The sequence below is a fragment of the Dunckerocampus dactyliophorus genome, chromosome 8 (genome assembly GCF_027744805.1).
Source record: "Dunckerocampus dactyliophorus isolate RoL2022-P2 chromosome 8, RoL_Ddac_1.1, whole genome shotgun sequence".
NCBI lineage: Eukaryota > Metazoa > Chordata > Actinopteri > Syngnathiformes > Syngnathidae > Dunckerocampus > Dunckerocampus dactyliophorus.
The window spans coordinates 18,368,225-18,385,447 of record NC_072826.1 but is presented as its reverse complement, the minus strand read 5'-3'; the positions used below and the strand labels follow the sequence as shown (position 1 = coordinate 18,385,447).

The window sequence follows — 17,223 nt, the reverse complement described above, 5'->3', positions numbered from 1 at the left end:
GCACACTTTTTTGCTTATTTTTCCATTTTTGCTATTTGACAAATATTTAACCTTTCTGCTTGTAATTGCCCCCCCCCCCCCATAATATGGCATTATTCCCATATTATTTGAACTTTATTCGTGTAATTTAACGTTTTTCCAAACTCACTTACCAAAAATTGTAAAGAAATTGTTTTGTTTCTCATAGTATTATGACTTTTAAAAATAACTATTACTTGCTTCAACTTTTTAACTATATGCTTCTTAAATACATTTTTCCCACTCATAATATTACGGGTTTGTTCTCTTAAGATTGCAACTTTTTTACCTCTTAATTTTATGACATAATTTCTGTAATATTTTACTTTATTCTCAAAATGACGTCGCTTTTTTCATTTTATGTTTTTTTTTTTTAGTTTTCTTGCTTAATTATAATTTTTAGAATGTGCTGAGGGCCAATTATACGTGCTGCGCTTTGGACACCCCTATAATACTACAAGGGGGAAAAAAGTAATTAAAAAGGAAATGTTAACAGAAAAATAGTGATACTGTATAGTAGAGCAGTAATAGAAGAACAAAATTCTTTTAAAAATGAATTAAAAATGACGTAATAGTCATACAATGATGGATAAATGTTTAGGTGGACCGGTGAGGATGTGGATAATATTCATGCTGATAAGTAAATATTGATGTTCTCTTTTAAATATAGAAACAAGAAAATGAGTCAAGTGTTAAAATGGTAGCGGTTAGCAAGTAAAAAGGGGATTGTGTAATAAGAGGAATTGTAAACTGGAGCCCTTCCCATTCCCTTTAAAGGAGCGTGCCTTGAACTAAACATGGACGTGCACTTTCCCAGGATTGCAAAGAATGTCCCAGCCTCTCGCTGCCATGATGCGGACCGCTTCTTGCACTCCGTCACTGGCACCCCTCCTTGCAAGAATGTGAGTCCGGCTCGGGACCCACGCGTCATAACTCCTGTTTTTGCGGAAATTATCGGAATATCACACCTGTGATTTTTCAGCAAAACCTTCTTGCAAGTGTATCATGTCTAGGCGAAAGGTGAGAGGCCTGACCAGGATGGGGCGCCAGGTCAGCGAGGACCCAGACCTGGATAGCCTGCTGTCCACCCTGTCCCCTGAAGAGATGGAGGAGCTGGAGAAGGACATGATGAAGGTGCCTGACCTCAACCCAGAGGACGGGAAGGTTATCGTTCAGGGGGAACCTGCCAGCAACCACAAGGGGGACGCAAAGCGACGTCAAGAGGAGACACTGGAGGTAGGACACATCCATGCGTCCTTGCATATTATTTCACAGGCTTTAAAGCGTGGGTTTCCAACCTGTGGGTCAGGGCCCCAAATGGGTCATGTTTTTTTGTCGTAATTCATGGCTTCTGTGGTTTTTCAGTAGTTTTTGTACACTCTATGCCCAACATCTGACAATGCATGTCAATGGAAATATCCAGTGTGGGTCTTGACAATGTTATTATATAATATCTGTGGCGCTAATGATAGCATTCATATTTTTGGGGGCGGGGAGGGGATGATAGATTGAAGCAAGAAGCCAGCTGGATTCATCAGCTCCTAAACGGCTCTCCTCCTTTGGGTGGCTGGCCTGTGCCAGGAAAAACCTTGTTTAGCCCTCTGAGGCATCCTTCCATCCATTTCTACATTCTTCAACCCGCCCCTTTAAAAGCCGTCATGTTCCTGCGGCATTGTAGTTTTTTGCACCACGTTTATTTCTTGAAGTTTCTGTGCTCCTTAATCCCCGGAATTCCTCGCTTGATCGCTGCTACGCTGGCTTGCCTTTTAAGGTTACATCTGCAGCCTTGCGCCACAGCCTCACAAATCAAACACTTAGTCCAGCTGAGCCGTAAAAAAAAAAGAAAAAAAGATGGCTTCTCGTCCTGCCGTCGCCAACTATAAACACACACACCATGTTGTGTCTCCTTGGGAATGTGTGTGTGTCTACACTCAGCAGATGGACGGGGAGCCCCGCTTCACGCAGCCTCTTTCAAGCAGAGATCCAGCAAAACAGCCGCATCACAGCCGTAACAGTAGATCTGGTGTTTATCCACCTGTGTCTTTTACACAGAATACTACTTTACAGTAACGTGTGTGTGTTAGTTCCTTATACACAAGCAAGCAGTCCAGACTCTGTTACTACCTCCAAAGGCAGAAAATTGCCAGGCCCCCGCCAAAAAGATGTAAAAAAAAAAAAGTCCGCTTTTAGACAGAATAATCTCTTTTACACAGACATTCCAAAAAATTGGCACATCAGAACCATAACAATAGATCCAGCATTTATCTACCGGTGCCTTTTACAGAGAACCAAGCAAAGCCATATTTTGACACAGCCTCTGTTACAACTCTGATAGAACTTCCAAAGGCAGAAAATTGCCAGGTCCCCCCAAAAAGGTGTAAAAAAAGGCTGCTTTAGACACAGTAATCTCATTTATACAGAAATCCTGCAAAATTGGCGCCTCAGAACCATACCAGTAGAACTGCCACTTATCTGTCTGTCTTTTGCACAGAAGCCTGCAAAGCAATATGCTCATAGCCTCTGTTACAGCTGTGATACTACCTTAAATGTATCGGATAATTGTCAGGCCCCCCAAAAAAAGATGGAAAAAAAGCCCGCTTTTAGGCACAGTATAGTCTCTTTTACACAAAAATCTTGCAAAATTGGCCCATCAGAACTGTAACAGTAGACCCGACATTTATATTAATGTGCCTTTTATACAAAACTCAGCAAAACGGTTTATTGACGCTGCCTCTCTGTTAGTGCTCTGATACTACTTGCAAAGGTGGAAAATTGCCAGCCCTTCCCAAAATGGTGGAAAAAGTCAGCTTTTTAGGCACAGTTGCAGAATGGAACCATAACACTAGACCCGGCATTTATCTACTGGTGCCTTTTACACAGAACCCAGCAAAGCGGGATAGTGACACTGCCTATGTTACAGCTCCGATAATAATTCAAAAGGCGGAAAATTGCCAGGCCACCATTCCATGTTGATACCATTTACAGAGACACAGAAAAAGAAAATTATTTTAGACTCTTTTACAAGGAAATCAAGCAAAATTGGCGCATCAGAGCCATAACAGAAGATCTGGCATTAATCCACCAGTCCCTACACGGAACTATATAGCTACAGCCTCTCTTAAGGCTCTCATACCTCTTACCTCAGAAGCTAAAAATTCCTGGGCCAACTTTGCGGCCCCACTCTGTGCCATTTATACAGAACAGCAACACAGGGAAAAAAAGCCAGGAAAAGCCAGGAAAAAAACGTATGCACTTTCACACAGCGACACAGCATCCTGCAATCAATACATGAGAGGCCGCTACCATTGCTTTCAACACAACAGGGCCAGAGAAGTGAGTGTCAAGTGTTCATCTTCCCACCCCTGTCCCGGCATTGCAGGATACCTTTACACACAGGTATTGTCCCATTATGGCTTTGATACTACCTCCAAAACTAGAAAATTGTGGGGTCGACTTTGTTCTTTCTTTTTTCTGTGTTGCTGCTCTCTATAAACGGCACCGAAAAGGCAGAAAAATGCCGGCTTTGACGGGCTTTTACGTCAGCTTGTGGTTACAAAACTTTAGTTTCTGGTTCCACTTTGTAATAAAAACATGCTCATATTTGTCACCCTTTCAAAGCTCGAGTCGAAGAAGGAAAGCCTGAAGAAGATGGGCCCCAGCCAGGAGGGCAATGAAAACATCAAAGGACAAAGACAAGGAGACACCGACACCAAAGACAGGAACACTAAAGGTCCGGAAGTCTTGAAACAGGAGCGAGGTCGGGTTTCGAATAGATTCATGAAGCAGGAGAGTGCAGAGAGCGACCTGAAGGACAGATGTGAGGACAACAGGACGAGGGACAGGAAAGCGAACCACGAGAGCACCGCCAGCAAAACGAAGGACGTGGTCTCCAAGATACAGGAAAAGAAGGAGGACAGCAGGGAGAAGGACTGCAGGAGGCGGGACGACAGCAAAACCAAGGACATCATCTCCAAGCTGCGAGAGAAGAGCGAGAAGGAAGTTGGGAAGGACAGGGAGCGCAGGTCCGAGAGCATCAGGACGCAGGGACTGGTTTCTAGGATGTTGGAGAAGCAAAGCAAAGCCCAGGAGAACCAGGTTCTCGAAGAGAAGAAAGCTGAAGAAAAGAAGATTACTCGTAAGGTAGAACGACAGGCATCCCAGAGGGAGGAGAAAGTTGGAAAAGATGGAGAAGAACTGTTCAACCACAGAGACCCTGTCAAAGAGAAGAAGATGGAGAGTGTCGAAGTCAAAACTGAGGAGAAACTTGGCAATTGTGTCGCCCAAAACGCCAGAACAAATGAGCAGGAGGACGACGACGACGAAGACTCCAGCATGTTCGACGAGCTGATGGAGCAGCTCCGACGCGACGAACCGTCACTCGTTGAGCTCAACGTCAACAATTCCGAGGTCATCAAGACCAAGACGCTCATGGAGTTTGCCGAGGCGCTGCACGGCAACACCCACGTCAAGAAGGTGGCGCTGGCCAACTGCCGCGCCGACGACCATGTCGCGTACGCCATCGCCGGCACGCTGCGCCACAACACCACCATCACCAGCATCAACCTGGACTCCAACCATCTCACCGGAAAGGGCATCCTGGCACTCATCCAGGCGCTGCAGCACAATGCCACCCTCACCGAGCTACGCTTTCACAACCAGCGCCACATCTGCGGCGGAAAGACTGAAATGGAAATGATCAAGATCCTGAAGGAGAACACGACCTTACTCAAACTGGGCTACCACTTTGAGCTGGCTGGGCCCAGGATGACCACCACCAACATCCTCAGTCGCAATATGGACCGGCAGCGGCAGAAGCGCCTGCAGGAGCAGAAGCAGGCACAGGCCAACAACGGTGACAAGAAGGAGGCGCTGGAGGTACCCAAGGTGGGCAGCGGGGGATCTTTGAGGTGCTCCCCTAAGGCGTCCCCTAAACCATCCCCTATGGCATCGCCAATGCCTTCGCCCAAGCTGAGCCCCAAGAAGGGTGCTGGGGCTCCTCCGCCACCTCCGCCCCCACCCCCACCTGGGGGAGGGCCTCCGCCCCCTCCACCTCTCATGCTGGAAGTAGACTCCTTGAGGAATTCCCTGACTCCGGTGTCGCGGAGGAGCCTGGACGGGAAGGGCCGAGGTGCTTGCAGGAACTCAAGGGACCAACTGCTAGCCTCCATCAGGGGGAGCAACATCAAGCAGCTCAAGAAGGTAGGTCCACCAAGCCCGTGATGCACTCAAGCTCTCCATCTGTTTACAGTATATAACTGCATCTCCTGCACACAGGTGCCAGTCCCCAAGTGGCTCCAGTAGGTTTTCCTGGGGGGATCTGGAAAAGAAAGCAGGAGATAAACCGTTCCTCCAGGATGTGGCCCGAGAGCCAACAATGAAGGATGGAGGATGAAGCTGCCCATTTTTTACAGACACTGGACCAAAAGGACTTTGCGGAGAACGCGCGCCGCTAGAGGGGGTGGGCTCCCCACTTGTAGCCTGCAGAGAGCTTGTTTGTGGTCTTGGACGCTTTTGCTGGTTCTTTGCACTAGTAGGTGATATATGAAGATGGCCGTGTTGGCGTGTCAATGTGGGAGTGCCTGACGCAACACTCCATAACTTTTTATACAACTTGTAACACACACAAAAGTCATTTTAGTACTTTTATTTATTCATGGATCTGCCTTTTAAGTGTCAGGGAATACAACAAACACTATGACCCCACTTAAAAACACAACATAATTTAGATTTTGATTGTGCGTCTCATGTCCAAATATCAACAAATCTCAGGCAAAGTTGATTTGGAAACTTTAACTTTAATTACACAGTACATGCTTAATTATCAGTATTATCAGGAAGCACAATAACTGTCCAGTGCTTTTTGTTTGTACAGAATAATTCTAGCTGGCGTGATACTTTCATGTAATCTCTATCTAAGTGTTTTCTCTCATTTGCAACCTTTCTTACAGAGCCTGTACAATAAAAATGTTTGCAATGTCTGTATTGACTAAACCACCAATGTGCCTCTTTACATTACTGTCATTGTACAATGTATTCAAATCCAACAACGAAATTAAGAAACATTTGAAAAGGTTACAGAAAATTTGGGAATGTAAGGAAAAACATTGTCAACAAAACATGACAAAAAATGTTAGAAAAGGTTTGGATTACAAAAGGGGAAAACATTCTAAAATTTAGAGGTAAAAAAAACCCAAAAGCATTTGAAAATGTAGAAAAGTTGGAATATAAAAAAGAAAATTGTAAATGTCAAAAGATTTTTGGATAGAAATGTTATGGTGGAAAAACAAAAAACATTCAAAAATGTAGAAAGGCTTGGAATCTGAAAAAAACGAGTAAATGTCCAAATATTTTGAGATAAAAAATGCTAGACTTTAAAAACAAAAAAAAAATGAAAATTGCGGAAAAAATGGAACGTGTAAAATTTGGGGATAAAAAATGTTATGGTGGAAAAACAAAAAACATTTGAAAATGTAGAAAACTTTGGAATCTCAAGACAAAAAAATGGAAATATCAAAAATTTTGGGATGACAAATGTTAGGGTTAAAAAACAAAAAAAATTGAAACTGTACAAAAGTTTGAATATGAAAAAAATGTTGGGGTAAAAAGTAATTCAGGGTGTCAAACCAGCAATAAAAATATATTTGTAAATGTTGTAGAAAAGTTTGGAATATAAAATATAAAATGTCTAAAAAAGTCTTGGGTGTAAAAATAACACACAAAAAAATTTAAATGTAGGAAAGTTTGCAATATATAAAAAACAGTAGAAAATTTTGAAAAGGCAAAAAAAAAACAACAACTGAAAATGTCTCAAATTTGGCGATTTGTTAGGGTGTAAAAACAACAAAAAATTTGACATTTATAACATTTTAGAAAACATTTGGTTGGAACTGAAAAACAAAATTGGCTGTGGACATTCATTTCTATTTTCTGCATTTTGGCTGGGTGACTGTATCTCTGTGGATTGATACACATACCAGGTACTCGGTAAAGAGCAAAATCAAAATGTATTGTTTTGGTTGCTGTGTGTTTGCAGGACTGTGCAAAAAAAACATACCCAACAGTGCCAAGAATTTATGTGAGTATCTGGATAAAGTGTGTTTACAGGAATGTATCTTGACTAGTGTCTTGTGGGAAGCAGCCATCATGGCGCGGAGAGCATGGAGACAAGCAGAATGGCAGCAAGAGTACAGTTTACGTCTGACTTGTGCGGCCTTAGCCCTCGACAGCCATGAAATGTCTATATTTGGTCATTTCTCCAGGAAGGCTCGCTCAGCAATTCATTCCTTTCTTGTTCCTAATAACGGGCTGCAGGCCAAAGAGGTCTGTCGCTACACTGTGGCTACAGCAGCAACGATAGTGAAAGAATGAAAAACATGGACATTTTGGATTATTTGTATGGGCTGTGTTTGTTGTGTTATGACATTCCATGAAAATACTAATTGTCATAAACTCTTAAGTCATTACATAAATACTTTATTTCTATTCTAAAACTGGATAAATTGCTCAATGTGGGAAAGGCCGCACGGTGGCCTAGTGGTTAGCTTGCTGGCCACACAGGAGATTGGGATTGGTTCGTTGGGCATCTCTGTGTGGAGTTTGCATGTTCTCCCTGTGCGTGCGTGGGTTTTCTCCGGGTACTCCGGTTTCCTCCCACATTCCAAAAACATGCATGTTAGGTTAATTGGCGACTCTAAATTGTCCAGAGGTAAGAATGTGAGTGTGAATGGTTGTTTGTCTATATGTGCCCTGCGATTGGCTGGCGACCAGTCCAGGGTGTACCCAGCTCCAGCATACCCCCGCGACCCTAATGAGGATAAGCGGCATAGAAAAATAATGAATGTGGGAAATACCATAATGAGTAATTATGAGGAGATATTTCTAAAAATGACCCACCATCACAAAATAAGGAGAAATCTTTACTTTCCGATAGCAAATAACTTTTTATGTTTCTTGTCATTATGTCACAAAATACTATTTGCTCTTCTAAAACGATCTTTACTTTTCCCACTTCTGTTGATGTACCTGAAAGCCTCCTTTAAACTTCACGTACTTGCGTCGTTACGTCAATACGCGTCATCACACATTGCGTCACTGGGGGTGGAACAGCCGAAGAACAAAATGGAAGAATATGCGAGAGAGCCGTGGTGAGTCTTTTGGCCAAAACAGAACTATTACTCACATTATCGTTTCTACTGGATGACGTCCTCATACTTGTAGGAGTATTTTAGGGCGGACTACTGTGTATTGTAATATTGTGTATTTGCCACACCAGTATTAGCCGAAACTCTTCAAACCCGGCTAGTTAGCATGGATGCTAAATTTACATGAGATTGCGCTAGCCGTGACATCAGTGCTAAGAGAACGTTGTAGTGACCTTGTGGGGTGCCTCCCCACTTCCAGATATACACCTCATGTCATTACGTCATTTTTCCAGTCTTCGCCATTTTGGCACAGGTTGATCAACCTGTAGTGACACATTTAAGGCATACATGAAACGAAGACGCTTGGGAATGAGTAAAGGACGTATTAGCAAGCTAACACGCTAGCTAGGATACATGTGTGCGTGCAGCTTGTGGACCATTGCTCAACATGATGATAGCCATATGTTATAATTTTTCATCACTATGCAACTTGAACCATCGCGCCACGTAGTTTTAAAGTTTTGAAACACTTAGTATTAAAGTTTTGAAAGTATACATTCTATAGATTACTTATTTATGCCGTGGAAGCATTTGGTGCTCAGGTGTACAACTCAGAAGTCACAAAAACAACAAGCGTCTATCTTTGTCCTCCATTTGTATTTCCGCTTACAAGATGTAAATTCAATCCTACATAGTACGTACTACTGTACTCCTACTAAACATAACACACTCGCTGAACAATACATTAAATAGCATTCAACACAGGGATAAACCATGAACCAATATCCATTCGACAGTGTCACTACAAATAGCTTTATTGTTATTATTTCCTGAATTTTATGATCCAGTTGTATTGGATCTCATTAGATTGTGAGAGGCTGCTTGTTGTTTCTAACATGTGTTGGATAGGTTGCTGAAGAGTACTTATTAGGGGTTTAACGATTCATTTTAATTTCGATTCGTGTCACGATTCGCGGTCGCCGATGCGATTCAAGGACAATATTGGTTTGTTTAGGACGATACGATTCGAAGCGATTCAGTAACTTTAAATTGCTTCAGTAACTTTTTAGTCAAAAATTCAACCAGTGTGACTGTGAAATAAATACCTGGATACTGAACAGTACAGGTGAAGTTTCCTCGATTCCCGTTGTTTTTTGTAAGAGAATCGGGTATAAATTATTAATAATGCTGACATGCTTAAGAATAAATTATCTATGAGTAGAAAAAACGAGTTAAAAATGCATCAGGATGTACAGAGGGTGGTATAGCTTGCCATGATTAATGATGTACTTTAAATAGTGCACTATTATGCAAATTCCTCAGCAAATGAATGTGGTATGGTACCTTCAATTAGGTGTTGAAACTTTCTCACCTGTTCGGGCCGATGGCAGCAGGGGCTTTTTTTGTGCCGATAGTCCTCCTGATCAGAGCAGCCATTTGAAAGAACGGTGCAGCAACGAGCAACAATACACAAATGACAGAAGCCACTTTGAATAGAACCTCATAATATTATTACACAGTTGCTCATGCATTAGATTATTATATTTTTACTAACAAATTGATGGATAACTTGCTTCGAAATGACAAGTGAAGTGAGAATGTCATGGTGACAAGCAGACATTCAAGTATTTGTTTTTGGAAAATGCTTGGAATATCTTGCTGCATGATTAGACAATACTGACGTTTAGAAGAACCGCATGCAGTACAATTTTTCTGTCAAAATGACACGTCAAATACATTTAGAAGGGCAGAGGTGACGTGCATTATTGACATGCATTATTCCAAGGGTTTCGCGGGCCGCATAAAATGATGTGGCGGGCCACGTCTGGCCCCCGGGCCTTGTGTTTGACACCTGTGGTCTAGAGGCATACAGAACGTCCTTACTTTGCATATTGTCCCCATAAATGTCAGTTAAAAGGAGTTTCAATTAAGGACAGATGAGTTAAATATGAATACTGAATGAAGTGAATGAACTGTGTTTCACAGGTCTACTATAACTCCCATGACCACCACATACCCGGAATACGATGCCATCACAGACAGGCAGACTGAATCGAGTAACGTTTAACATCTTTATCATTAACCGTGCTAAAAAAACACGCATCCATATAAAGCCTGCCATGCTTTAATCCAATGCTTTATTTCCTAGTATTGATGCAGTCGATGGATTACCTTTTTTTAAACGATGTTAGATCGATATATGTCGTCCGGAATGGAAACTTGCCGAATGCAGATTGATGTAGTTGGATCATAGGAATATAAATCGATGTACTGGATGAATCGTTACACCCCAAGTATTTATTAATTGTTCATATTTAATGACTGGTGGGCTTGCTTGTAGTCCCTGGAGGATTGTGGATGACTGTGGGGGTGCGTTTACCATGGGGGCAATTGGAGGAGGAATATTCCAAGCAGTAAAAGGCTTCAGAAATGCACCTGCGGTAAGACAACGCTGTATTCTTCTTCCTGCTCTTACTCTACCTAGTTTTAAAATTGTATATTCTTTCTTATCACATAAGAAATTCCTTCTTTCTTATCACATAAGAAAAAGTATCAAATTTGCTGTTAACTCCACAAATAGATTTGGCGCTACCTGTTTGCCCTCACTCATAAACGCAAATAGATTGCAGTCCTGTGGGAGACACATGTTAATAATGATTTGGAGTGTGGAAAGGAAAACATAGCTTTTTTCTGACCACATGGCAATTTATTAACAAGTATATTGCACAACACAGAAGCAACAGAACCAGTGTTGTCATAGTGTTTAGGAGTAAATTGCTCAGTCAGCATTAATAGCACTGATGAGTTCATTGTAAATTGTAACATGCATAACTTTCACACCAACAATTTCAACATTTTAAAGCGCTGCTGGCTGCTGACCACTCATGATACTACAAAACAGCTACTGCCATCTTGTGGAGTTAATAACAAACTAAAGCCTCCTAGAATTATAAGCAGTGGTTGGTTGTTATTAGAGTGTATTTGTGTTGTTTTGTCCTGCAGGGAATGAATCACAGAATGAGAGGCAGCATGACGGCCATCAAAACCAGAGCTCCACAGCTTGGAGGTAAAACACTTAACTTTGATTTGTCGTCCTTTTCATGTCTACAGCAGATACAGAAACTCTATGAATCCTTTTTTGTGTGTGGCAGGCAGCTTCGCAGTGTGGGGAGGCCTCTTCTCCATGATTGACTGTGGCTTAGTGAAGGTGCGAGGGAAGGAGGACCCGTGGAATTCAATCACCAGTGGTGCCATGACAGGAGCCATTCTTGCTGCCAGGAGTAAGACTGTGCACTTTCATAAACATAAACCACGATGGACATGGTTTCCATGCACGTTCTCATGTGATTAATCCCACATTCTATTCTGTGCAGATGGCCCAGTGGCCATGGTGGGCTCTGCAGCCATGGGCGGCATCCTACTAGCCTTGATAGAGGGCGCTGGGATCATGCTCTCAAGGTTTGCCTCATCACAGTTCCCAACAGGTGAGTTTGGACTTCTGCCGACCTTAAAGTTAGTAAAATGTTTTTTGTTTAGTTTTTTCTTCCCCTTCTCCTGTCCAGCCAAAGGGGAATACAGTATTGTTGCTCGAGACGCCCTTACATGATAAACAGATTTGTGTAAGGGAAGAGTGTAAGCTACTCTTCTCCTCTTACATACTTTTTATTTGACTTCATTTGATGTGCACTGTAATGCAAATTTGGAGCGGCTGGACCAGAGCAGGAGGGGATAGAAAAGTAGAGAAAACAGCCGGGGGTGAGGGGTGTTTGGCAACAACAACAATTGCAGCAACAACAATAACAGAACAACAGAAACAAACATCTACATCAGCAAATATCTATGACAGCCATACAGTCCACAATAGAAATAACAAAATAATATCAGCAGCCACAGTGATAATACTGTATTGAGACAGTTATACTTATTAGCGGTAGCAGTAATAATGAAAATATTATCCATAATGTTGACAATATTGACAATAACTGTTAGTAGTCTGATTGCCAACATCACCAAAGTTAGTCACATGTTTAACACTTGTGTGTGTGTGTATTGACAAAGTTAAATGTCTCAAAATTGCACTTCAATAAATAATGATCATTGGGTTCCTTAACAGGAACGCAAATTATTGAAGCTATGGGGTGATACCTGCTGTTACGTGGTGTCACGTGGGACACAGTGGGACCAAATAATGCCAGGGCTGCTTCACGGTTGCGGGAAGTGGTGGTGACAATGCATACCCATGCGGGCACAATGCGCGTCGCATGTACTATTGTTATCCAGTAGACCTAAACACTATTTGACAAGATAATAAATAAGTTGTGCGGGAGTGTGGTCAGTTTGTACCAACACGCACCATTTGCGGTCACAAATCGTGTGTCAAGTGTGTAATTAGTGAGTAAACAGTGCGCAAACTAGTCTCATAAATACATAAATAAATGACACGCATTGCCACGGTAAATTGCCGGACAATGCAGAACCAAAAAGTGTGCAAGTGTAAACGCAGCTTTTAATCCTCACACCACAGTGTGTGCACTCGCCAGTGGCCTCGCCTCCACACACTGGGACAAAGGGACTGAATGACTGATAGGAGGGTTCACTCACTCTGTTCATTCATTAATTGATATATTGATTATAATGACAGGCCTTGCTTTTCGGAAGCCCTACTGGGAACGCGCCATTTTATGCGTATGTAGCTTTAATGCTAATGAGCCGTGTTTGTCCAAGCCTGTCAGGCCTGGACAGGAGGACACAAGCATTAACAACACAAACATAGCTACTGTATATGGGTTACAGTGCTAGCATTACAGTTACGGGTGCACCCATTACAGTTTTCTGGCCGACCACGGTTACCATCCATCCATCCACCCATCCATCCATTTTCTCCGCTTATCCGCGTCAGGGTTGCGGGGGCAGCAGTCTCAGTAAGGAAGGCCAAACTTCCTGGTCCCCGGCCACCTATTCCAGTTCCACCGGGAGGACACCAAGGCGTTTCCAGGCCAGCTGTTAGACATAATCCCTCCAGCGTGTCTTAGGTCTGCCCCGGGGCCTTCTCCCGGCCGGGCATGCCCGGAACACCTCACCAGGGAGGCGTCCACCGGACTAGATGCCCGGGCCACCTCAAGTGACTCCTCTCGATGTGAAGGAGCATCTGCTCTACTCTGAGCCCCCCACCCTGTCTCTGAGGGCGAGTACAGTCACTTTACGGAGGAAACGCATTTCAGCCGCTTGTATTGGCGATCTCGTGAGGGTGTGAACGTAGATCGACCAGTAAATTGAGAGCTTTTCCTTCCGGCTCAGCTCTCTCTTCACCACGACGGTGCAATACAGCGACCGCATTACAGCAGACGCTGCGCCGATCCACCTATCGACCTCGCGCCCCTCACTCATGAACAGGACCCCAAGATACTTGAGCTCCTCCACCTGGGGCAGGACGTCATTTCAACCGGGAGGGAGCAGTCCACCCTTTTCCAACTGAGAACCATGGCCTCGGATTTGGAGGTGCTGAGTCTCATCCCAGAAGCTTCACACTCAGATGCCCCAGTAAACGCTGAAGGTCACAGCCCGATGAGGCCATCAGGACCACATTGTCTGCAAATAGCAGAGACGAGATACTAAGGCCCCCAGAATGGACTCCCTCGACGCCTTGGCTGTGTCTAGAAATTCTGTCCATGGAAATTATGAACAGAATCGGTGACAAAGGGCAGCCTTGGCGAGTACGCACAAACAGTCAGGACCTTTTCCCTAACCCAAAGACGTAGGAAAATGACCCCAAAATGATCAAACGTACACCTCCCATCTCCGTAGCTGACTGGCTGATAGTTGGCAGAGCATTATTTGAAGATGTGTAGTTGATACAAGGTTGTGGTACTATACACGGTACATGATCAGAGGTGGTATCATGTCCATGAGGAAGGGTTTTTTTCTTCGTGATGTCATGAAAAGCTGCAACTTCAAAAGCGAGCAACGGAAGTGCCTCTTCTGTCAAAAGTGGAACAAATAAGTGAGGGAGACTTGGTGCTCATAAGCGCATACAAGTATTACTGTGATAACATCATTACAAAGTCACTTTTGCATAGCAGGGGACCTTTAACGTTTAATTTGCACCGTGGGTTGGATACATGAACGTGAGCTTATAGTTTCCATCCATTTGTGTCCTCCTTTTAGGACCTCAGTTTGCAGAGGAACCAGCCCCCGCCTCCATGCCTGCCGCCCCCTTTGGAGACTACAGACAATATCAGTGAAGAGGACTGGTGTCCTCCTCCTCATCCTAATAGACCTTTTTTTTAAAAAAAAAAACAACAAAAAAGAAAATTCTTTCTGGAGTTACAAAGATGGAAATGAATGACAATGTGACACACACACACGTAACCATAGCCACCTCCTCCCCACCCGATGAACTGAGACTGCCAAGTGACGACATCTTGTTTCCTTTTTTTGCCATTGTTCAGCCTAAATATAAGCATCTATTGTCATTTCTATCACTATAATACTTTTCTGTAAATAATATTAGGGATGCTCCGATCAGGGTTTTATCCTGCCGATTCCGATCACATGGGTTAATGTATGTTTTTCACTTTATTTATGATGAGGGCTATTGGATAGGTGAATAACAATTCCAAGGGCCCCTGACAATTAGGTAATGTTCATTAAACAGGAGGACAAGACCTACTGTACTGTAATTAGTATAATGACAACAATAGATACTTGACAATGTTAGTACATATCCGAAGGACATAATATCCAATTCCCCGTGGGACAAAAACGAGCTCCAAACTAACCGCATTGCTTGTTTTAAAAAGAAAATGTCACTGTGGTAAAAAGCCACATTTGGAGTCCGAAGATGAGAAACTAGCGGATAATTCCAGCTAGTTAGCTGCAGCCGTGACAAGCTAGGCAAAGCGTGCAATGAATAGATGCAAGAGAAGTAGAACACTAATAGGTGTGCCAAGGGAGTGATCAAACACACTGACATCAATTGGCATAACCTGCATCAAGCTGTCAAACAGAAACCACAGACTAGTGTTGATCCTCGCGGCAATACGGGACAAAGTGTGTTTCTTGTCTGCTCAATATGGGTGTTAGCAACCCCACGTGAGACAGCACACATGCACTTCCATGTCATATTTGTGTCGTCATCACATGAATCGTCATGCTGCCGCCGCACGGCTCTCGGTTTTTGTGATCGGCTTTGAAAGGCATTTCTTGGTGTGTTTTTTACAGAAATTGGCCTATACTAATCGGTGGCTGATCCATCGGAGCATCCCTAAAAGCTTTGCCTGTTGTGTCTTCATTTGCCTTAAGTATGCTTGAGCTGCCCCCTCCCCATATTATGACCCACAGTACAACTATTCTAGAGCTATTTGTTTTAAAGTGATTTATTTATTTGTCAGAATGTAAAGAGTGTATTGACTTTTGAAAAGGCTGGTCCAACATGACCAATATGCGCAAAACACGAAAACGGGGAAACTAGCACACGAGGTTGTCACATCGGGTATGCAATCTATATGACAGATTGTACTGTAAGACAATAAACACAATGTTTAAGTGTTTCAGCAGGACTGCTCATTGGCCACTAGAGGGCAGCCGTCTCAATAGCATGACTTATTCCATGAATGCATAAAAAGGACTCTACGGTCATATTGGCTAAATACATTTAAAAAATGAAATAAAAACCTGAAAGACATTTATGTGAGTGATCCAAATGTTCTTCACCCACTTACTTTTTTAATGGTGCATGTTAAGGACTGCTGACTGATTTAGGAAAAGGCAAATAGTGAAATGTGTCATGACCGGTTAACTTATCAAGGACCACCGGTGGATTCATAGGGCTCAATTTGTCACAACGATTCTGTTCCACACCGAAAACATTTGACTTGCAAAATAACGCCTGATTTGGTCGTCAGTAGAAGCAGTCAAGCACACAAATGTATCATTTAACAAGGTAGTAAGCTGTATTTTGACACTTATTACATACTGCACGTAAGCTCTACTATCTCTTGTAGCTAAATATTACAAATAACTCTTGTGTTAGAGCAATCTTTTGTTTATTTAGAGTTATGCATTTTGGTAATAATAGATCTATATTTAAGTAGCAATCTACAAAAATAGAATACAAATACTATATAACCATTCATCATAAAATAATACGAAAATAGAAAAAAATAAGGTTAAAATAACAGAAATAATATTTTAAAAAATAGTACGTAAATACAAATGCACAAAAAATAAAAATGTAAATAATAGAAACAATACAAATATATATATATAATAAAACAAGAACAAGTACATCATTCTAATAATACTGTGCAATTAAAAAAATACAAATTAAAAAAATACATATACAATATATAGTTAAAATAATTTTACAATTAAATTAATTAAAAGTAAAAAAATATTAAAACCTAAGAAAACACGAACATGTACCGTATCAGTTTAATAAATATAAATACAGTAATACAGTCTGAACAGCAATAATGATTAAAAAAAACATGAAAATAATAAAATAAATAAGAACAATTATATATATACAGTATATAAAATGCAATATATATGATATTATACAATTAATATATATAAGAAAACAATTAAATACAGTATACAATTCAAATAATAAATTATATCTATATATAATAATAATCAAATAAAAATAATATCAATAAATATGAAATTAAACTTAAGCTTGACTTCAAGCTCACTGGTTATCTACAATGATAAATATTTTATTGTTTTACTTTGCTACAGCAGCAACATTTACAGATAGTAGTCTATAGTACTTTTTCCGTACTATCAATACTTGTGTAACAATTTTGTGTTTTTCTTTTTTTAGGTAAGAGTGATTGCAGCTTCTCTAAAATCAGTATTTAAAATGTATTTAAAATGTAAAACGTGGGATTTATGAGGGGGTGGACTGTGATGGGAGAGAATGAATCTTTAATGGCGATTGTTTCCATGTTAAAATGTGGTCTGTGCATTAAAAGTGTTTGCTTTTACTGAGAAGAAAAAGCAGAAGTGCATGAGTAACGTTTAGTAAGTGAGTGACGTGGGCTGCGCACGCACGCACGCA

General features: G+C 41.8%; 2 protein-coding genes across 2 annotated transcripts; both read left to right on the top strand.

Annotated features, from left to right (window-relative positions):
• The first annotated feature begins 858 nt into the window (after nucleotides 1–858).
• lmod1b (leiomodin 1b (smooth muscle)) lies at nucleotides 859–7,665 on the top strand. Its single transcript, XM_054785915.1, has 3 exons — nucleotides 859–1,254; nucleotides 3,637–5,217; nucleotides 5,293–7,665. Exons 1-3 carry the CDS (start codon nucleotides 1,024–1,026, stop codon nucleotides 5,317–5,319), a joined length of 1,839 nt encoding a protein of 612 aa, XP_054641890.1. The 5' UTR covers nucleotides 859–1,023; the 3' UTR covers nucleotides 5,320–7,665.
• Nucleotides 7,666–8,101: 436 nt separating this feature from the next.
• On the top strand, nucleotides 8,102–16,393 carry timm17a (translocase of inner mitochondrial membrane 17 homolog A (yeast)). The gene is made up of 6 exons (XM_054785749.1): nucleotides 8,102–8,162; nucleotides 10,501–10,600; nucleotides 11,163–11,226; nucleotides 11,312–11,440; nucleotides 11,534–11,644; nucleotides 14,325–16,393. The coding sequence occupies exons 1-6, from the start codon at nucleotides 8,137–8,139 to the stop codon at nucleotides 14,399–14,401; spliced, it is 507 nt and encodes a 168-aa protein (XP_054641724.1). The 5' UTR covers nucleotides 8,102–8,136; the 3' UTR covers nucleotides 14,402–16,393.
• The last annotated feature ends 830 nt before the right edge of the window (nucleotides 16,394–17,223 follow it).

Bases quoted from the DNA above. Each gene is read 5' to 3' on its own strand.
- lmod1b (XM_054785915.1), top strand. From the start codon at position 1,024: ATGTCTAGGCGAAAGGTGAGAGGCCTGACCAGGATGGGGCGCCAGGTC. The intron at 1,255-3,636 runs GTAGGACACATC...ACCCTTTCAAAG, and splicing joins GTCAAGAGGAGACACTGGAG to CTCGAGTCGAAGAAGGAAAG. The intron at 5,218-5,292 runs GTAGGTCCACCA...TCCTGCACACAG, and splicing joins ACATCAAGCAGCTCAAGAAG to GTGCCAGTCCCCAAGTGGCT.
- timm17a (XM_054785749.1), top strand. From the start codon at position 8,137: ATGGAAGAATATGCGAGAGAGCCGTG. The intron at 8,163-10,500 runs GTGAGTCTTTTG...GCTTGCTTGTAG, and splicing joins GAATATGCGAGAGAGCCGTG to TCCCTGGAGGATTGTGGATG. The intron at 10,601-11,162 runs GTAAGACAACGC...TTTGTCCTGCAG, and splicing joins GCTTCAGAAATGCACCTGCG to GGAATGAATCACAGAATGAG.